The sequence below is a fragment of the Typopeltis vanoorti genome, chromosome 18 (genome assembly GCF_054136105.1).
Source record: "Typopeltis vanoorti isolate ZY-2024b chromosome 18, IOZ_Tvanoo_1.0, whole genome shotgun sequence".
Classification (NCBI taxonomy): domain Eukaryota; kingdom Metazoa; phylum Arthropoda; class Arachnida; order Uropygi; family Thelyphonidae; genus Typopeltis; species Typopeltis vanoorti.
The window spans coordinates 1,275,191-1,298,377 of NC_143566.1; the positions used below are offsets into that span (position 1 = coordinate 1,275,191).

Sequence of the window (23,187 nt, forward strand, 5' to 3'; positions counted from 1 at the left end):
AGTCGTAGATTGTATAGGTTGCCCAACTTACAAAATCTCAAAATTTTTATCTAATTTACTCTCCTCTTCAACTAGAAGAACTGATACTTATATAAAAAATACTTTGGATTTTAAAAATAAAATTTCAGATCTTCATTTGGACGTTTCTGATATCATGATCAGTTTAGATGTTGTTTCTTTATTTACAAATGTGCCTCTTTTGGAAAGTATTGAATTACTACAACAGGAATTTCCTTCAGACATTGTAAACTTATTTCATTTTGTAATAAATTCTGGTTATTTTTCTTTTAAAAATAAGTTGTATCAACAAATTGAAGGAACAGCAATGGGTAATCCTCTCTCTCCTGCTATCTCTAATTTCTTTATGGAACATTTTGAACAACGTATCTTTGACAATATTTCTCCCAGACCTACTCATTGGTTCAGATATGTCGATGACATTTTTGCAGTATGGAATGGCTCTTCTGATGAACTTCAACAATTTCTCAATAAGTTAAACGCATTTCATCCTAGGATCAAGTTTACCCTAGAAGTAGAATCAAATAAGCAGTTAGCCTTTTTAGATCTTCTAATTCTTCGCCAACCAGATGGTAACCTACATTTCTCAGTTTATAGAAAGAAGACTCATACAGGCCACTATATCCATGCGGAATCTCATCACCATCCCAGTCAAAAGGCAGGAACTATTAAAACACTGGTTCATCGGGCCCATTCCTTTTGTTCTACAGACGATCTTTTACAGAAAGAAATACGATATATAACTTCTTCCTTTCTATCTAATGGCTATAAGAATTGCTTCATTAAAAGAACTTTGAGTAGATTTAATATGTCTCCCTCTTCAAACACAGAGGAAATAACGCGCATTACCATCCCTTATATACAAGGCATCAGTGAACGTATAGCAAAAATTTTAAAACCACTGAATATTTTTGTTGCCTTTCGACCGTTTAGAAAAATCTCCACCTTTCTCGCTTCTCCAAAGGACAACCTTCCACATCTTTATCATCCAGGTGTCTACCAGATTCCGTGCTCTTGTGGATTATGTTATTTTGGACAAACGGGAAGATCTGCCTCCATTCGGCTAGAAGAACACCAATCTTATATTGAATACTTTAAACCTGAAAAGTCTGGACTTGCAGAACATGCCATCTTCACTAGACACAGAGTTCATTGGAGAAAGACAAGAGTTCTTCACAAAAGTCAGTTTCTCATGGAACGCCTTTATAAAGAAGCATGTGAAACTCTACTTCATTCTCCTAACTTAAACAGATCCGACGGCTTACGTCTATCCCCTTTATGGGAGATAGTACTTTACAAATCAGCTAATCTTTCCTAACTTTTCATTGCATTAAATTTTTTTTTTTTTTTTTTAGGAAAGTTATTGAAAATTGAAAGTTATAGTAAAAGTTTCAACAGTTAAATTAGATTCCAGAGCAATTTTTATATCCATAATTTCTCTATTTAAGATGGCAAGAGATGATTTTTTTTTTTTTTTTTTTTTTTTTTTTTTTTTTAGGAAAGTTATTGACCTTTTTAGTTATCTTACACCAGCTACTTAGGTGGTGCTTTTTGGAATTGTCAGTTAGTGTTTAATTTTTGTGTCTAATTGTACTGAAGATGCCTTTGACACACAGGCGAAAATTATACTATTAAATAATATTTCTACGTGAGTTTTTCCGTTATTTATTTGTATAGTTATGTCTACTCATGGTTTACCTCTTTTAAAACTTAAAAATGGGAATAGAGTGACTGATGCAGAGGACATAGTGGAATTGCTCAATGAACACTTTATTGGAGTATTTCATCCTACAGGAGTCAGTTTTAATGCTAGAGGGATAGGGCAGGTTCGAGGTTTAGAGGTACAGGAGGAGAGTGTGTTTCAGATACTGAGTACTCTGGATGTCAGTAAAGCTTTGGGACTGGATGGTATTTCACCACGAGTTTTGAGAGAATGTGCTAGGGAACTGACAGTGCCTTTAACCTGGCTTTTCAATGAAAGTCTGGCTTCAGCAAAGGTGCCCAGGGAATGGAAGGAAGGTAAGCTAGTGCCATTGCATAAGGGTGGTAACAGACTGGAAGTGTCTAATTATAGGCCAGTTTGTGTGCCATCAGTAGTAGTTAAGATCTTGGAGAAAGTAGTAAGGGACCGTATACAGCATTGGGCAGATGAGGGTAATGTTATCTGTGAGAGTCAACATGGATTTGTGAAAGGGCGCTCTTGTTTTAGCAATATGCCAGCCTTTTATAATAAAGTTACAAGAGCATTAGATGAGGGAAAGGCATATACTGCAATTTTCTTAGGCTTAGCAAAGGCATTTGACAGGGTGCCACATGATAAGCTGATATTTAAGTTGCAGTGCATCGGTGTGGATGTCAGATTGGTCAACTGGATTCAGGATTGGCTGTCTGATAGGTATCAGAGAGTTGAGTATAGTGGAGCAGTTTCAAGGAGGCAGAGGGTTACAAGTGGGGGTTCAGTACTAGGACACCTATATTGTTTAACCTTTATATCAATGACATTGCCAGTGGATTTCTAGGGGATATTCAGTTGTTTGCAGATGATGCAAAGCTGGGAAGGATTATTAGTAATAGTGCAGATGTGGTAGCCCTTCAAGAGGATTTGAATATGCTAGATAGATGGGCAAATGAATGGGGGTGTCAGTTTAATGCAGCAAAATGTAAGGTCTTGAGGTTTGGGAAACATCGATGGGATGCTGCATACTCTATGGGAGGAGTTATACTGGAGGAAGTAGGGGAGACAAGAGATCTAGGGTTGATGATTCATAGAAACCTGAAATTTAGGGGACATATTGCAAAGGTGGTAAGTTAACGCAGAGGATTGCTGCAATTATGAGAAGGACACTGACCTGCAGAGATAAAAGGGTTATCATTCCATTGTATAAGTCTCTGATCAGACCACACTTAGACTATTGTTCTCAGATCTGGTCCCCAGGATTTGAAGGGGATAAATTAACTGTGGAAAGGGTACAAAGACGGATGACAAAGATGGTTTCAGGACTGTACAATTTTGGTTATGAGGATCAGCTGAGGGAATGTGGACTGCAGAGTTTGGTGGATAGAAGGAGAGGTGATATGATTGAGACTTTTAAACTGTTGAGAGGTGGCTACAGAATTGACACTGGGGAGTTCTTTCGCTTGGTTGAACAGCGGGAAGGAGTGATGACAAGAGGCCATCCCTGGAAGTTACGAAAGGAAACTGTGAGCAAGAGGGTGAGGAGTGGTTTCTTTGCATGGAGGGTGGTTGAACTGTGGAATGCATTGCCTGATAGAGTGGTGAGAGCGAGAACGGTCAATGAGTTTAAGGAGTGGTATGATAGACTTTGTGTTTCTTAGAGGGGACCTCCCCCTCGATGAGTCTTGACAGACTTTATGATCTTAGGAATGACCTTCTACGATGAGTCTTTTGACCAATGGAGGCCTGAATAATAATAATAATAAAATTATGTAAGAACCTGTAATAATAAATCAAAAGAATTTGAAACAAATGTAGGAGTGAGGCAAGGCTGTATCCTCAGCCCTCTTCTCTTCATTATAGTAATGGATGAAATTTTAAAGGCATGCCAAACCAAAACAAAAAAGTTCCACTTAGGATACAGGAAACTGAAAGAAGGCAGGATTTCACACATGGCTTTTGCAGATGATGTAGTGATTCTAGCAAATACAGCTGAAGATTTGCAGTACAACAGCAACATTTGGTATGAAGAAACAAAGAAAAGTGTTATGACCATAAATATAAATAAAACTAAAACAATGATCATATCTAGAAACCAACCAAAACACATAATAAAAATAGAAAACCATCAACTGGAACAAGTCCACTCCTTTAAATATTCGGAATCACATATACAATAAGATGGTAGACTAGACACAGAAATTAACAACAGGTTAACCAGGGAAACAAAGCTATTCTATGCAATGAAAGGCCCACTCCTAGATAACAAAGAAGTTATCCAGAATACCAAAATGGCAGTGTACCATTCAGTGTTTCTACCAATATTAACATACAGTTGTGAGTCTTGGTGCTTAACAACAGGAAACACAAATAATATACAAACAATTGAAATGAAATATCTTAGGAAAGTGGCACAAAAAACAAGACTAGACCGAATAAGAAATCAAACTATAAGAGAGAGAGTAGTCTTCAAGTTGCACCTCTGAACCAATTCATAACACAAGCCCAAATGAGGTGGTTTGGACATCTTAATTGAAGGAAGAATAGCAAAAACTGCATACAAAAGCCAGAAAATAGGATAAAGAAACATAGACAGACCCAGGAAAGATTGGCAAAAGGAAATTAAAGAAAAACTGGAAAAGAAGGGAATTAACTGGAAAGAAGCAAAACAACAAGTCTTGGACAGGATGGCATGGAAATCTCTCTCGCAAAATCTCGACGCTTAAAAGCACAAGAGATCATAGACGAAGAAGAAGAAGAATTTCTTATTTCTCGCATTATCATTTCACACACATCTCTGATCTTCATGTATAATTATGTTATTTTTCATCTCCCAATATATCTGACATTTTAATCATAAGGTGTCACACCTTATTATTAAATTTCTCTGGATTAGAGAAAGTTGTTGGAAGTTTTTTAACTTGGTTATACTATAAATTAAAGATACCAAGAAATTATATACACTTGGTATTTGGTTTAATCCTTTATCACCTTTTGGCAACTCGGCTTTACCATATCTCCTCTTCTCCTCCTATCCACCAACGTCTCTAATCCACATTCTCTCAAATGCTCTTCATAACGAACACTCCAGAGTCCAGATATCACTTTGGTTATTCATCTTTTGGTTATTATCCACCTCTCGTGTTTCCTCATCTCAATGAAAACTAGGTGACCAAATCTGAGCATAATAATCCACATGTGGTTTGACTAATGCCTTATATAGATACACCACCTCCTTATCCCTACATGTCAAAGTACTTTTTATCAGAGCAGCAATATGATGTGCAGTCTTTACAATTCATATGATGTGACCCCGGAACTTCAGTCAACTGCATACAATCACTCCAAGATCCCGCATCGCATTCATTTCCTGAAGCACAGCTCCACCAAAAAAGAATTCTGCCTAACTTTGCATCATCGGCAAACATTTGAAGATCCTTAGTCAATCCACATGAAATATCATTAACAAATAAATAGTAGAAGTCTAAGAACAGAACCCTGAGGCATGCCACTGGTCACCTTACTTTTCTGAGAAATCTCCATCATACACAACTTGCTGGTAGTTCAGAGCACAATCTCTGATCCATCTAACCAATATACTATCTATTCCTATCCTCTGCAACTTGTACACCAACTTATGATGTGGTAATCTATCAAATGCCTGTGCAAAGTCCAAGAATATCATTGTATATGATTCTCCCTTATCCAATGCATTTGTCACCTTATCATAAAATAAGCAGATTGCTAAAACAAGACCTGCCCTTCACAAATCCATGTTAACAATCATAGAGAATCTTATGTTCGTCAACCAATAATGTATTCCATTTCCAACCAATTTTTCCACTACTTTGATCACAACTGCAGCTATATAGCCTGAACTATAATTGGAAACTTCTGTTCTCAAACCATGTTTGTGGAGAGGTATAATTTTGCCTTCTTTCCACTCCTTAAGAACCTTCCCCACTGCACAACTTTCAATAAATAACCAGGACAAGGGCATGACTAACCCTTTTGCACATTCTTTAAAAATAAGTGGTAATATGTCATCCATTCCCACATTAATATCCAACATGAGTAACACTTGATATACTTCTGATTCTTTCACCTTTAATTCTCCTAATTCCTGTCTCCCTCACATGTTGCACAGCATCCTTCCCATCACTATGATAAACACTGATGAAGTGTTCATTAAATAATTTCACTATATCATTTGCTACGGTTACTCTATTACCATAACTATCCAGCAGTATCGACTAGCCATAATTATTTTCCTTCTTGCTTGCCATATAGCAGAAAAATTCCCTTGGATTAGCTTTGTCTTGACTGGCCAATCTCCTCTCATATTCTACTTTTTTTTTTTTTAACCAAGTTTGTCACTTTTCTGGCATGCACTTAATATTCTTCATGCATCTGTTCATTACAAACTGTCTTGTACTTCCTCCATAAAAACACTGCCTGCTTGCTTCATTTCACTGTTCACCCATCTCACTCCTACTCTATTTATTCGTTTAACTCTTGGTATGCAGTTATGCATTGCTTGTGTTAGATACCGCCTTATTATTTCCCACGCACCGTCAACATCTTTTATACACAATTCAGCAACCTAATGTACTGATGCTAGTAAACTACAAAGCTTCTGATAATCAGTCACCTTATAATTCCACATACAGATCTTCTTGATAACAACTTTTTCCTGTTTGACTACCGCCCAAACCAATACTTTATGATCACTTTCACCAACATATGGCAGTGTCGATACCTCATTCACAACCACATCCTCAAAGGATGTGGTTGTGAATGAAATAACACTGATAAACATTGTGTTGCTATGCTGCTTTAGTTATCCTACAGAAACTCAACAAATTCACTCTCCTTGTTACTGTACACTATCTCTTCTTTCCAATCCACATTCCTATAATTAAAATCTCCCATTAAGATCATCTTCCTTTAACTTGCTCAACTAATTTGTCTAAACATTTCTCAATCAATACTCTCCACATTCCCTGGCCTATAACACATCCTATTAGATATACTATTCTGCTGATCAACTTCACACCAAACAACTTCAGAATCTTTCCACTTCAACTCTTGAAGGACATAATTCCTTTGCTACCATTAACAATACTTCCACTTCTCTCTTCATCTTCCTATCCATTCAGAAAATTTTGTATCCGACATTTCAAGTCCTGACAGTATATCATCCTAAGTAAACCAAGTTTCACTTATGCCAATTATTTTTGGGCATACTGATTCAATTAATGCTACAAACTCATCCCCTTTATTTTTGATACTCCATACATTAATATACAAGCACAACAATTCTCCGCTCGTTGAGGCCATCCCATCAACACAATCACTATTTAGTCTCTCTCTCTCTCTCTCTGCAATAGTGCACTTCTCTCTCTTCATTCTGACCATCTCCATTTTACTGATTTTCATTTATATTCTTATCATCTTCACCATTTTGCACTGTATCACTTTGCTCTGCTATAATCACTTCCTCACCTTTGTATCCATCTTCTTCCCATCCTTCCACAACAACCTGCTTATCAACCTCTCTCTGACTCTTAGTGGTACTAATTATTTTATATTAACCTTCTGCACTTTTATTAAACAACAATTGCTCTAAACGGCCAATACCAAATCCATCTCATCAGTTTTGAACCATTCTAACTTTAGTTTGAATTCATTCCATACATTCACAAATTGAACACACCCCACCTGAAAGAATTCAGCCATCTTGTAATTTAGTGTCATTGCTCTCCTTGTCAGTTCACTACTGTAATTTCTGGACAACAAACTAACCACTTTCCCAAAGACATGTTATCCCTCACTTTCTGCAACAACTTCTTCAAATCCTTTTCTACACTCTTTGTCTCACTATTCAAGTCGTTTGTACACAATGCTACCATCAGTGTGTACAAACACACTTTGCAGTGTGTTTGTACACACCGATTTGAAGGAAGGAATGGGCATCATTCTGATGCCCATTCCTTCCTTCTATGCAAAGCATCTGATATTTGTTTCATTGTACCACCTGAAAAACATATCTTGCACTTCTTATTAACATCCTTATCATTTATGCTCTTCGTTAAATGTTCGATTTTCTTCTCCATACATTTAACCTGACTCTTCATTTTCATTAACTCTTGCCTAAGCTTTTCCATGTCACTTCTATCATTACCGTTGCAAGCACTCCTATCCATTTTCTGATTATTCTTGGTAAAACCCTTCTCATTTCTGGAATGTCCTAGCCTTTCATCACACATTCTCACATACCATTATAGGTTCCTTTTCATTGTTCAATCTAACACGCGATAAATCTTTAATGTTTATGGATGCATACATAAAACAATCATCGCATCTTATCCACTGAAAAAAGTCCAGGGGAAAACTTAATCTCCAAGGTCAGGCCTTCTACGCTGCTGGGATATGCTTCTTTGTTGCCACTGCTGCCATTTCTGTAACGTTAACTTGCACCTCCACATTAATGAAGATAACAACCAAAGTGAACACTTTTGGAACCAGAATATCACAGTAAAAGGATTATATCCAGTCTGGCTATTACACAAAAGCACTATTATACAAATCTACATGATATAATTAAGGGAAAAAAAACTTTTTTTGCAACAACATTCAAATACACTGCAGTTAGACATTATATATATATATATATATATATATATATATAGTGTAATACTAACCTATATGTATAATAACAATATACACATAACTACATATAAATATATATATATTTTTGGGAGGGGTGTAGAAGAGAAGGAGGAGTGTATTTATTATCACAAATTTTCAAAACATGTGAATACTTCCAATCAACAAAAACATAATTCAAATACAGTATGTTATAAAATCAGTCATAATGCTAGATGTGTCATAAGCACATATATATATATATATATATTCATTTAAATTTTTTTTTTTTTTTCAATGGGATGTTTAGTATGCATCAATTCATATAAAAAAAAAAAAAAACAGGATTCTTGAGAACATATCCACTTCAAATTATGCTGATAAAGGTTTGCTTAATAATTTCTGTGGGTTTTAAAAATTCTTTTATCTCCATTTCTTTTTCTAATAATTTCAATTTATATATTTAAACATACCCAGTATGTCCAAGTTCTGCAGCTAAATGAAGAGCGGACTGCCCATTATAATCAGAATTATTGCACTTGGCTCCATTCAGTAACAGGAATTCACAGGCCATTATAGAACCCTTTGAAAGAAAAGTATTTTAACTGTGTGTGTGTGTATATATATATATATATGTGTGTGTGTATATATATTTAGAAAGCTATTTAATGACTAAAAAATCGAGAATTAATTAAAAGCTTTAATGATAAAAAACACAACTAGTTTCAGCTTTTTACATATAAATATATATATATTTATATGTAAAAAGTACATGTATATATTTATATGTATGCCTTCATCAGGTATCTTTTTAGAAGAGGAAACAATAATAAAAACTGAAGATTCTAAAAAACTGAGAAGCACAGATAAATTGCAGTACATAATTGAAATAAAAAAACGTTGTATTAACATTCAAGTTGTTCTATTTTACTTGCCATTATTTGTTGTATGCGTGGTAGCAGACTCTAGAACGCAGGAACTGAATAACAGCAGTATGGCTATCAGGGATGTTATAGCTTAAATTGTTGTTTAAACGTTCAGGATTAAGGACGATCTCCCTGGATTCCACTATCTTTCTTTCAAATTCATCATGGCAGCAGAAAATGTTTTCAGATCTATCCCAGGAAATTGAGTGACCTTGAAAATCATCATGAGGATTGTTAGAAAAGAGAATATGGATGGATAAGGCACTGGCATGTGATCTTTTATAGGAGATGTCTCTTTTATGTTCCTCCATACTAAGTTCAACAGAATTATTAGTTTGACCATAATAAGGAACATTACAGTCACACCATAGTTTATATACGCCAGGATATTTCAGATTGTGATACTTAGGCTTATAATGACTTATAAGAGATCAGATTTTTGGAAGTGTAGTGAATAACATCCTGATGTTGTACTTCTTTAGAAGTCATTATTCTTGTTGAGAGGCTTATATCCTGGTTAAACATGATAACTAATATTTAAGGAATTGACAGCGTATACTAGAAATATAAATTAAATAAACTTTAATATATACTTTCCGATATTTCGGCAAACGTCACGTTGCCATCTTCTTGGGAACTTAATACAAAGACATGTGCACACAAGTACTACAAAACAGCAAATGAGAACTGAAGCTGGGAAGTTAACGTTTTAACTGTGTGTGTTAAGACACTGCTGCCTGGAGGGCTATATTGGTGGTTCTTGGCCTTTGGGCTGAAGTTCTTCTGATAAATGTTTCCCAAATTTGGAGCAGTCTCATGCATCCAAATTTGTTGAGGTTTGGCATGTTCCTAAGGGCTGAGGCTGATTCCATGAATAGTCTTTCATACTTGAACTTGCTGCGGTGTATGACTGTGGCTTTCTTCCATCTTATTCTGTGGTGAGTATCCAGAGTGTGGTCTGCAAGCCCAGAGTGGCTGTACTGGTGAAATCGGATGTAATCCTTGTGTTCTGAGATTCTGATATTTGCTGTCCTGCCTGTTTGGCCAAAGTAAGACAATTTACAGCTGCAAGGGACCTGGTATACACCAGGTAGGTCTAGGGGAAGTGGTTGGTCTTTAGTGGAGCAGATAAGGGATACCAATTTTCTATGTGGTCTGTAACAAGTGGTTAAGTCATGTTTTCTTAAGATTTTGTTGATTTTTTTTTCCAAGGTGCCTTGGATGTAGGGAATGGTGATGGATTTAGAGTAATCTTTTTTGTGAAGGGGAGGGGGTGGTGGGTTTTGGTTAACTGGGTTCAGTATTTTCTGGATTTTTTTGGGGGGATTTTTTCTGTCACTCCTGTAGTCTTGCTACCTCTCATTCTGCTGCACCTTACTTCCTTTTGCTCCCTCATCACTTACTTTCACTTTTATGTTCTTGCATTCTTTCACTCCCTCAGTCTCACTAGCTTTCATTCCATTTCTTTCATTTATGCTATCTTTAATTTCTTCAGTCTGTTTCACATTCGTTAAATCGCAGTGTAATTAAATATCATATTTCCTTTAATTAGTATAATTTACTTGCTAAAATCCAGTTTATTGTGCAGATAATTCTTATGGCTATTCCAGTTTAGATCAGCATCAGAGTGAAGCCCAAACCATTGGATTGTTTTCACTTGCTTAATCATTGTGCTTTTAATGGAACTGGTGCTCTATTTATAGGAAGATGATGCTAGTTAGTGAGATGCATAGTTTCTATGGTTGGATCTGTGGGGGTTTTGAACATTATTAGCTTTGTCTTTTCAGAGTTTAAGCATATGCCATTTTCAGTTGGCTAGCTGGATCAGATTAATATCATGTTGCATGTCTGTGTAATTGAGTTTACATCATTGTGAATGGACACACACACTATGGCCGTGCCATCTGAGTATTGGAAAATATTACTTTTCAAGGGAAGTTGGTTAATGCCATGCATGAGTATGCTAAAGAGAATCAGAGAAAGAACAGCTACCTTGGAACATCACAGGTTACTGATAGTTTTCTGTTGTGCACTGATCATATATGTGTGAGCAGAGATCATTCAATTCCAATATGTGTTAGTTTGTCCAACAAAGTTTTGTGTGTCGAATGCTTTTGTTAGGTTAATAAAAACAACTAATATTATTCTGTTCTTATCTAATTAAGCATTTATTATATTAGGTTTGTAAAATATTTCAGAAGCACTGTTGTTCCTTTATTCTTTCGAAAACCTTTTGTTTTCAGGATGATGTGGAATTTTTCTACATATGTGGAGAGTTTGTGATATATATACAATGTGCTGCATAATTTGGTTGATTATTGACAATGTAGCAATGGGCTCATAGTTACTTATGTTTCTTTTTTCCATGTTTGTGTATGGGAATGATTAATGCAATCTTTAGTGTAGTATGTACCTGTTTCAAAAATTTCATTTGACAGTTTTAGAATAACTGGACATAGTCCAAGACTACCAAATTAGCCCGCAAGAGGGCACCATTAGGACTTTAGGAACAATATTAGTTTCCTGCTTTCTTCCTCATTTGCTTTGTGTTAGTGCCTGCGTGCACATACCATATCTTTATGTTCCTGAAGATGGCAATGTGACGTTGCCGAAATATAGAAGTTATTCATTAAAGTTATCTTTAATTAATATACTTTATATGCGTTGTTAATTCCGTAAACTAATTACCAGTTATGTCTGACCAACGTATAAGCCTTGCTACTAGAATCGTGGACATAGTCCAGTTGAATGGTTTTTTTGTCATTTGGTGTGATTCTGTCTACACCTGGTCCTTTGTTGGGGTTAATTTGATGAACTGCATGTGAGAATTTTTCCTTTGTTACTGCTGGAAACACGACTGTACTGCTTGTAGCACTAGTAGAGAATACTGCTGTGTGTGAGAGGAGAATGATTCATGCAGTTTTCAGATGGAGTTTACAAAGTACTAGTTAAAGTTGTTTGGCAACTGTTTGAGGGATTTGCGCTCACAAGCAAAGCTGGGTTTTATCATTTCAGAGGTGGTGGCTTTATGTGTAATATTTAGCATCTCGATGATCAGATGACAGGTTTCCTTTACATCGACCTGAGCTGTTGTTAGTCAGTTTCTAAAATAGTTTTTTTTTTGAGGTTCTAGTCTGTAAGATTACTCTGTTTTCTTTATATTCAGCATGTAATACGTATTGTTAGGAAATCTTTTAAGTTGTTTACATAGGGTATCTTTTCTTTGTATATCTATTAATGTTTTCTCTTCTCCATGGATTCTGTTTGGTTTGAGCACATATTTTTGTTATTGCTTTGCATTTTATTAAATATAATTTTAAGATTCGTAAAAGAGTATCAGCAGAATTTAAAAATGCTATCTGCATCCAGTTCATTTTTCTGATTTCATCCTTTACAAGATTTACATTTATGACACTATTATGCTGTCTTGCCATCTCAGTGCATTTTAAGGTTTAGTGTGCAGCTGTAGTGCAGTGATGTAATGGTATACTAGTTTGCATATCATGACAGCTGCAGTATAACTGTTTAGAGGAGCCTGTATGCTTACATGTCAATAGAGGAACAGATGATTACATTAATTATACACTGATAGTAAGTCTAAGTATTGTGCTGTGTTATTATTATCAGTATTGTACCACAATGTTATTTTATCCCCTACTATTATCAAGTATTCTGAGGTATCTTCATATGTGGTAGAAAGCCATCTATTTAATTCATAAAAATGTTATGGTGTTTAAATTGGGTGGTCTAAAAATAGCATTTAATATCAAGGAGTTCTCTTGTTTGGTATTCTTTACTTCAATGCATGTGGTTTCTGCATATTCTAATTTATCACTTGTTTCTTTTATTTCTAATTTTTGTTTGCTGAATATCATTATTCCGCTGCCTTGTTTAGCTTGTCTATAGTGTTTGTGTTGATGAAAGTTTGGCATTTGGTAAATGGTTGCTTCTTCATTTGTTGTGGATACTTCTGTTAATACTAAAATACTAATGTTGTCTATACCATCCTTTTAGATAAGCATGGAGGTTAAGTCAGTATTTCTGAATGCTCCTGATGTTGATATAGAGAATGGACAGTTTCTTTTGCTGGTCAATCTGTTTTTTTCACTTGGTTATTAAGTTTAGAATGTAGCAGCTGCTGTATTCTGGAGTAATTAGGCCTGCTTAGGGGTGTGTGTTTATGTGAATTGGTGTATTCTTCTCTTCTTTAACATGCATTCGTGTTCCTTTTAACGTGGTAGCCTTTTCAAATCTTCTAAGGATTTTATTTGAATAAAATCCTTAGAAGGCTTTGCATATTGTCTTTTTAAGGAACGTTTTTTTCATTAATTTTTTTCTGTTTGTTTTTAGTTTTCTTGTGTAGTAAAATAGTTTCTGGTAAAATGGTATTAGTAATCAGACAGGTAGATTTGGATATGGTCGTGGGTTGCATTCAACTTCTTGGCTACTGTTTTTTTTTTTTTTTTTTAACCCTCTTTGCTTTTAGGAGGGTGTCTTTTGTAGGACTGTTTATGAATCACACTACGATAAAACATGGTCGGGGCAAACCTCTTCTCCTTTATTTTATTGAGGTCATAAAAAAAAACTGGAGGTCTTATGGTTTAATGGGATGACAATTTTGAGGCTTAATTCAACTAACATGTCTTTTAAATATTCAGCTGATACAGTTTCTGAAAGACTATGATCATGGAGGTAATTTTATGCTGTTGCTTGTTTAGAAATTCACATTACAGTTTTAGGGAATTTAGTTCTTGACATAATTCCACTGCCTCTTTGATTAAATTATGCTGTCTTTCCATTAAAACCTTTATGCTGTTTTAAATTTCTGTGACAGTCAGCATTCCTTCATCTACAGAATTATTATTAAACCTGATAAACTCCTGGTATTCATCAATTTTTTTTGTAATGTGTGGAGTCTGTTTTTCAATAGTTCTTGAACAAATGTGATTAAGCAGTCTTTTAAGGTTTGTAGTCTATTTTCGAGATTAAATAGGATCACCTACATTTGTGTTATCATACTCCTATCTTGTTTCCCCTTCCTGTTATAGGCTGTGTTTGTTGTTTTTCCCCCCTGCTGATAAAGGCTGTATCGCTTTGTTTTCCCTACAACAGAGACACACTTCCACTCATCATGCTATGCATTGCCAAGTACTTTCTGATAATCCTGAACAGAAAAAAGTGCATGTTTCTTAGGCGGTTACTGCAAATTGCATGAATTTCTTCCCCATTATGTCTTCCTGGTATTTACAGAGCTTCATGATCTTTCTAGCTTTGGCAACACTGGTATAACTGTTAAAGTGGTAACTTCCTCTGCTCCGTGTTCTTGGTTAACTGCTGTTTGCTTCAAATTTGAAAAGTTACAATTTATGCACTACTTGACAGATACATTTTTATATCAATAGTCATGGCTCAAAGAACAGGACTCCTTGATATACTTTGAATATTAAGGAGTTCTGTTCTTTGAGTAGAATTTCCTGATACACTTTGAACATTAATCTACAAGCAAAAAAGCTACTTTGGTACTCAAGAAATGGGAGCATCAGCTTAAATGTCTCAATCACATAACCATTTTCTCATTTTCAGTAAATTTTGCAGATGACATATTCTCAGTTTGTCCTCATAACTAATGTTCTGCAGTCCCAATATAATTTTTGTTATCCACCTGCACTGTTTCATAATTACTTCATCCTGTTCAAATACATGCCCATATCTGACTGCAGTAATCCATATGTGACCTGATCAAGGCTTTATACAATGAAACTACCATCCTCTTATATCTTCTGGTCAATGTTCTCTTCAAAACTGCAATAGTCTTCTCGATTGTTTTCACAACGTTTGTATTATGGTATCCGAACTTCAAACTTCTATCCACCATCACCACAAAACCTCTTGCTTTCTTCACTTCTTCAATATACCTCCACCAAGAAAGTATGCAATCTCCCATTAATAAATCCTAAATTTTAAAATATTACATTTAGCTACATTAAACTGAATTACCAATTCATTTGCCCACCTTTCCAGCATATTTACATCCTACTTAGTAATATCCCTCCAACGCTTTGCAACATCTGTAAATAATTGAATGTTGCCATGTAATCCAGTGAGTATCATTGGCATTAAGGTTGAATAGCAATAATAATAATCACCGTGCTAAGTCACTTTGGAATCCTACTTGTAACCTCTCTTCTCGATCCATACACTACTCCCTTAGAAAGCCGATTTCTAATCCAATCAACTGGCTACACACCTAAATCCATATATTGTGACTTAAATATCAACTTATCTTGCAGTATCCTATGAAATGCCTTTGGTGGTGGTGGTGCTAGCACTATGGCACTCAATTCACATGAGTTGTCAAAAATAAAGATAAGTATTAATAGTAAAGAAGGATATTATTGTGTTTATCTTGTTACCAATACTGGATTTTAAATTTGTGCTATTGAAATTGACAACTTTCTTTATATGATTGTGTTGCCTTTTGATAGGATTTTTATTGACTCGGTATTGTATCCAATTGTATCGATCGTATTCAACATGAGCCACTGTGGTCTAATAGATAAGGCATCAGTCTCCAAATCTGGGGATTGCGGGTTCGAGTCCCAGCAGGGGTAGTAATATCTTTTTAGACCAGGCAAGGAGGGTGACTTGGTTGGTGAGGGTAGCTAAAGAGAGGTATGAACAGCAGTTAGCTAATGAAGCCAAAAAGAATCCTAAGGAGTTTCGATATGTAGCCAGCAAAAGAAAGAATGACACAGATTCAAGAAAATGATATAACGACAGCTGTTGCAGAATGTGTGGTGGAGATCCAAATCTGGGGATTGCGGGTTCGAGTCCCAGCAGGGGTAGTAATATCTTTTTAGACCAGGCAAGGAGGGTGACTTGGTTGGTGAGGGTAGCTAAAGAGAGGTATGAACAGCAGTTAGCTAATGAAGCCAAAAAGAATCCTAAGGAGTTTCGATATGTAGCCAGCAAAAGAAAGAATGATTATGGAAGAATGACACAGATTCAAGAAAATGATATAACGACAGCTGTTGCAGAATGTGTGGTGGAGATACTTAATGAGCAGTTCATAAAGGTCTTTCAATCTTGTGAATGTGACTACATGAAGAGATTGAGAGCAGTAGATGATGGGGAGGAGAGACTGACTGTAAGTGAGCAAGAGGTGTATGGGGAGTTGAGTAAACTACATGTTAATAAGGTTGTGGGACTTGATAATATATCACCACATATTCTGAAGGAACGTGCCAGGGAATTGACACCGGCCTTGACATATTTTTTTAATACGAGTCTTGCACTCGGTCGAGTTCCTAAGGAGTGGAAGGAGGGCAAGATTGTGCCACTTCATAAAGGAGGTGATCAAACTCAAGCATCAAACTATAGGCCTATCTGTGTGTCAGGTGTTGTGGTTAAGTTGTTGGAGAAGCTTGTGAGAACTAGGATCCAGAGTTGGGTTGACAACAATGGTATTATCTTTGATGGACAGCATGGATTTGCTAAAGGGAGATCATGTTTTAGTAATCTACTTACTTATTACAATAAAGTGACTGCATCCTTGGACAGATGAGAAGAATACACAGTAATATACTTGGATTTCGCAAAGGCTTTTGATAGAGTACCTCATGATAAGTTGACAGTCAAACTAGAGCAGATGGGGTTGGATATTAGATTAGTGCATTGGATTGGAGACTGGCTCTCTGATAGGTATCAACAAGTTGTGTATTGGGGAGCGATATCCAGGAAAAGGAAAGTCACTAATGGAGTGCCTCAGGGGTCTGTTTTAGGGCCATTACCGTTTAACTTGCATATTAATGATATTGGTGAAGATTTGGATAGAGATATTCAGTTGTTTGCAGATGATGCGAAGTTGGGATGAACCATAAAGAGTAGTGAAGTTGTGGCATTGCAAGAAGACTTGAATAAATTGAGTGATTGGGCACGGAAATGGGGATGTGAGTTCAATATTGCAAAATGTAAGGTTTTAAAATTTGGAAAACAAAGATGGGATGCAGAATTTATGCTTGGTGAGGATATATTGTTGAAGGTGGAAGAAATAAGAGATCTGGGGGTGATAGTGGATAAGGATCTAAAATTTAGGGGACACATAGCCAAAATTGTGAAGATAACACAAAGGCTTCTGGGAATGATGCAGAGGACACTAATTTGTAGAAGTATGGAGATTCTTGTTCCTTTGTATAAGGCTTTGATTAGGCCACACATGGATTATTGTACCCAGATTTGATCACCTGGTTTTCAGAAGGATGAAGAGATGTTGTAAAGGGTTCAAAGGTGACTGACTAAGGTAGTTTCTGACCTCTGGAATGTCGAGTATGAGGAAAGATTGAGAAGATGCAATTTGCAGAACCTGGTGGACAGGAGGAAGAGCTGAGATATGATAGAGACCTACAAGTTAGTAAGGAGTTGTTATAGGATCAATGCTGGAGAAGTTCTATAGAAAATATTGGGAAAATGGGAGAGAACCAGAGGTCAACCCCGGAAACTGTATAAAGAAGGTGTGTGAGTAGGGGAGTGAGAGGCAGGTTTTTCTCGTGCATAGTTGTAAATGATTGGAATGCCTTGCCTGAGAGTGTAGTGTCTGCAAGGAGTTTGAATGTGTTCAAGGCACGGTATGATGAGCTGTGTGTGTGTGTGTGAGATAAAAGGACCTCCCAGATGAGTCTTTGACTCCATGAGGTCTTGGGGTAATATTAATAATAATAATGACAGCTGCCAGTTTATCATATTGTCACTCAGCTTACCATCATTCAAAGACTGTTATTCGTAGCATAGTTGATGATTTCATAGCTTACTAAACATGCAGCATGTATGCACCATGTTGTTTAATATAGTCCCAGGTGAGGGAAAAGAAAGTCGATGTGTGTGCATGAAATATAGGCAATGGACGGTACTAGGAGACATAAGTATTTTGATCTCAGGATTTAGCAGCAGTGGACATAGTACTTTGGAAATAAGTGAAATTCAATTTGTGGATACTGGTATGTTGGAGGGTGAAAATAATGTGAAAGATGTACATGTGGATTTGACCCTGGGAAGTGTGGGGGCAATGATTGTGTGTCAACAGAAAGCCGCACGTTTGGCAAGAGAAATAGAACTGCTGAGGAAAGAGACAGAAGGAATGAAGGCCAAGTTGAGGAGGGTGAATGAAGATATTAGGATAGTGGAGACTGAAAGAAGAATGAGACTAGGTGTGAGAGAAGGAAGTCAGAGAGAGCAACAGAGAGAGAATGGAAGAGAGGAAATTGGAGAAGGTCAAGAGAGTGTGGAAGCAAAAGATAGAGATATGAGAGGAAGCATGGAAAGTGTGTGAGAGAGAGAGAGATTGGAAGCAGTAAGAGTCAGAGATGCCATTGAGAGAATGATGAATGATTGAATCTATTTGTAGTATCATGTATGGAGATTCAATGATTCAGGATGTGTGCAGAGTATAGGTCCAGAGGAGTGCTTATCTGGTGGAATGATACAGAGTGTAGCAATAGCAGTGAAGGGGGATGAAAATGTAGAGAAAAATTATAGTAATGGTTGATATGAATTTACACTACCTCTGAGTATAGAGTGAGATTTGAGATTGATGTTAGGGAAAGTGTAGCAGAAATGTGTCCAGTGAAATACAATGTGTTGTCCCAGCATGATAAGGTGGAGTAGAAAAGAGCAGTAATAATGAATGACACAATGGCAAGAATGTGTAGTACATGGAAAATATCTGAGGAGAGAAGAGATGGATTACATTTGAATGCAGAAAGACACAGGCATTCAGAGAAACTTGTTTTTGGACAGGTGAGTGTTTCTGATCAGGGAAACTAGAGCTGCACAGGTAGAATGTAACAGGGATAGTGGCTTGAGAAATGAGAGGGCGTACACTAAAGTGCAGAACCACGTGAGGCATGATGTGACTAATAAAGACTATAGGAACACACATGCTATGCACTAGTTTTTTTGTATACAAATGCTAGGAGCAATGGAAAAAAGGGAACGAGTTAGTGGGATTGATTCACTCAGTCTCTCCACAGATTGTTGGTATCAGTGAAACTTAGTTAACTGAGGAGGATGTTCTAACAGGGATAGAAATCCAAGGATATAGCATATTTAGGCAGGATAGAGAAGATTAAACATAGGGGGGTGAAGTGTTATTCATGATAAGAGATGAATTGTGCCCAGGATGGAGAATCATAGTGGAAATAAAACTAATGGCTTTGGGAGTATATGGTGTGAGACAGACATTTATAAAACAAGATATTTAGTAAGATGTTGCTACAAACCAGGGAATATAGATGGTGACAAGCAAGAAATGTTCATGCAAATTAGTTTGGCAGATGCAAATTTAGTGATCATTATGGTGTACTTCAAATATAGCAATATAAACTTGGTAGAGGGGGCAGCATGAGGAATTATTATTATTACGGGCGACAACTCCAGGGAGTCCTTAGACTCATTGAGGGAGGCCCTAAACATCATGTCCACACAACTATTCGACATTCTCACAGTATCTATCATACCTTGCATTGAACTCACTCACTGTCATAGCACCCACAACAGACTCTGGCAGCTTATTCCACTCATTTACCACTCTTAAAAGTAAAGAACCCAGCTCTAACACCCTTGCCCAGCTTCAATAGATGTCCCCTAGTTCTCCCACCACCAGTCCTGATCTCAAAAATATCCTCTGAATTAATCCTGTAGAAACCCTTCAGCAATTTGAATGTCTCAATCATATCTCCCCTCCTCCGCCTAACAACTAGTTTCTGCAACCCACAAATCTTCAACTTGTTCTCATAAGGTTCATTCCATAGACCTGCTATCATCTTGGTCACTTGTCTCTGGATCCTCTCCACTTCCTCCCCATCAAGAAGAAAACATGGCACCCAAATCTGGGCACAGTAGTCAAGATGAGGATCTTATCAAGGCTCAACACACACACACAGGAACAATAACTTGCTTGTCTCTGCTCGTCAAAGTATTTTTCAACAACCAAGTGAGTTGATGAGCTGATTTAGCCACTTTTGCAATGTGCCCCCTAAACTTCATCTCCCTATCGACCAACACTCCCAAGTTCCTGGCCTCATCAATCTTCTGGAATACAGTTCCACCAATGTGGAATACTGCTGCTAATCTTTTCACCCCAAAATGCATAACCTCACATTTTGTCACATTAAATTGACATCCATTCTCCTTAGCCCAGAAATCCAATCTATACAAATCATCCTGCAAGATTTTGACATCTTCTGCATTCACTATTGCCCTACCGAACTTTGCATCATCAGCGAACAAATGAACTGTTCCTCTTAGATCGTTCCCTATATCGTTAATGAACAAATTAAACAGCAGTGGTCCAAGACCAGAACCTTGCGGCACACCACTAGTCACAGGGGGCCTTTTGGACTCTATTCCTGAATAAACTACTCTCTGATATGTTGTTTATTATTTTAACGGTATAATAGAACACAGAAACTAAGTAAATAATTAATTTATTAACTTGATGCTGATATTTCGCTGGTATTATAACCAGCATCTTCAGAGCACAAAAACACTGTTTGTCACAATACGCGAGACTAAAACAACATGGTGTATTTCAACAAAATTGTAGCAGCAACACAAAGACTAGAGTCCTGATTTTGGCACGCTCTATCTGAAAAAAAAAAAAAAAAAAAAAAAAAAACACTATCATATATTACTAGAGTCCTAGAAAAGTGCAAGTTTTTTCTTAATATGACTGTCTCCCAGATCTTCGGCAAGTTGATACAGCCATATTTGTTGAGATTTGGAGTGCGTTTTAGGGCTTCTGTCGCCTCTAAGAACAATCTCTCTGATTTATATGGGTTTCTGTGTAGTACTTTTGTGTTTTTTCCAGTTGATCCTGTGTGCAGGGGTATCCAGAGCATGGTCTGCTAGGCCCGACTTCCCATAATGATATTTCCGGACGTATCGTTTATGTTCGCTGATGCGGATATTCACAGTTCTTCCTGTGCCCCCTAAACTTCATCTCCCTATCGACCAACACTCCCAAGTCCCTGGCCTCATCAATCTTCTGGAATACAGTTCCACCAATGTGGAATACTGCTGCTAATCTTTTCACCATCAAGTGCATAACCCCAAAACCCCAAAAATTTATTAACTTGATGCTGAAATATCAGCATCAAGTTAATAAATTAATTATTTACTTAGTTTCTGTGTTCTATTATACCGTTAAAATAATAAACAACATGTTCGACGAACACATAAGTACTCTCTGATATCTCTCCATCAACCACCCACCTATCCATCTCACCAACCCTATATCCATTCCCATATGTTGTAGTTTACAGATTAGAATTCCATGTGGTATCCTATCCTGTCAAATGCCTTAGCCAGGTCCAGCAGTATCACTGCAAACCCATTACCCTTATCCAGTTCAGCCGCCACTGTGTTATAAAACTTGAGCAAGTTACCGAGGCATGATCTACCCTTCACAAAGCCATGCTGTACAGTATCTCATTTTCATCAATCCATTCCTGTATTTTTCCCTTGACTACTTTCTCCAAGACCTTTACAACGACTCCTGATATGCTGATCGGCCAGTAATTTACAACAGCAATTTTGGATCCTCCTTTATGCAGTGGAACTATTTTCCCCTCTTTCCACACCTTTTGGACTAAACCAGACCCGAGACTCAGATTAAACAATATGGTCAAGGGCACTGATAATTCTTTAGCTGATTCACGTAAGATCCATGCCGGTATACTATCCAATCCCACAGATGTATTCACATTAAGGTTCTGTAATAGAATATTCACCTCCACTTCATTCATCACAATTCCTGTATAAACTAATGGTTCCTTCATTCTTTCAATGTCACCACCTGGATGATATACTCGTGCAAAGTGCTCACTCAGTAATTCCACTATATCGACTGATTCTGTGACCTCCTTACCATTGGCATTCCTTAAAATCATTCTGCCATGTACAGTTTTTTTTTTGCTTGCAGCATATTGAAAGAAGTGTTTGAGATTCTCTTTAGCTTGCATAGCTAGTTTCCTTTCATAATCTGCTTTTGCTTTTTTTTTTTACCACACTTGTTACCCTTCTGGCCTGCACTTTATACCATTCGTGTGCCTTCAGGTCACATTTCTCCTTAAATTCCCTCCACAGTTGTTTCTTTTTTTTGCAGCTCAAACTTAATGGTGTTATTCATCCATTTAACCCCTACTTGTTTTACTATTCAGACCCTAGGTATACAATCAGCCATAACCTCCTATAAATGCTCTATCGACATCCAGCCCTTGCAGTTTTACATGCCATGGCACTGAACCAAGCAATCTCTTAAGCTTGTCATACTTGCCAGCCCGGTAATTCCACATGTACCCTGTCTTAATCGAAAATTCCACACCTTTAGCCACCTCCCAGGTCAAGACCTTATGATCACTCTCACCAATAGGTGGCAACATGGTCATATTCATTACAGTCAAATTCTCAGATGCTATTATCAGGTCAAGCACTCTCAAACCCTAGTATTTTCAATTACATGCTGTCTCAGATAGTTAACCCTTAATAATTGAATAAAATCCAGTTCCTTCCTCATGTGTCCTCTTCTCCTTCCAATCAATGTTACCATAGTTGAAATTCCCCATAATAATTACCCTCCTTCCACTCATTTCATCAATTTGTTTATGCATACTATCTCCACCATCTATTCCATCTTCTGGTCTGTAGCAGCACCCAACTGTATATTTTGTTCTGCCAGTCTCAATCTCACACCAAATAGCCTCAAATGAGCTCTTTTCACTATCCTGCAATACAACTTCAATTCTCCTTGGCTGCAGTTCATCAGCAATCATCAATAACACCCCCCCCATTTCATTCTCTCTGTCCCTCCTAAACACACTATAACCTACACATTCTATTACACTAACTATATCATCTTCTGTCAGC

General features: G+C 36.9%; 1 protein-coding gene across 2 annotated transcripts in view; it reads right to left on the reverse strand.

Annotated features, from left to right (window-relative positions):
- Positions 1–23,187, reverse strand: part of CenB1A (Centaurin beta 1A) — a 627,189-nt gene that overhangs the window by 67,397 nt on the left and 536,605 nt on the right. For both annotated transcript variants that reach the window (XM_090408048.1, XM_090408046.1), the window contains one exon: positions 8,815–8,924. In XM_090408048.1, the coding sequence (XP_090264174.1) occupies positions 8,815–8,924 (110 nt within the window). The remainder of the gene's footprint in view (positions 1–8,814; positions 8,925–23,187) is intronic.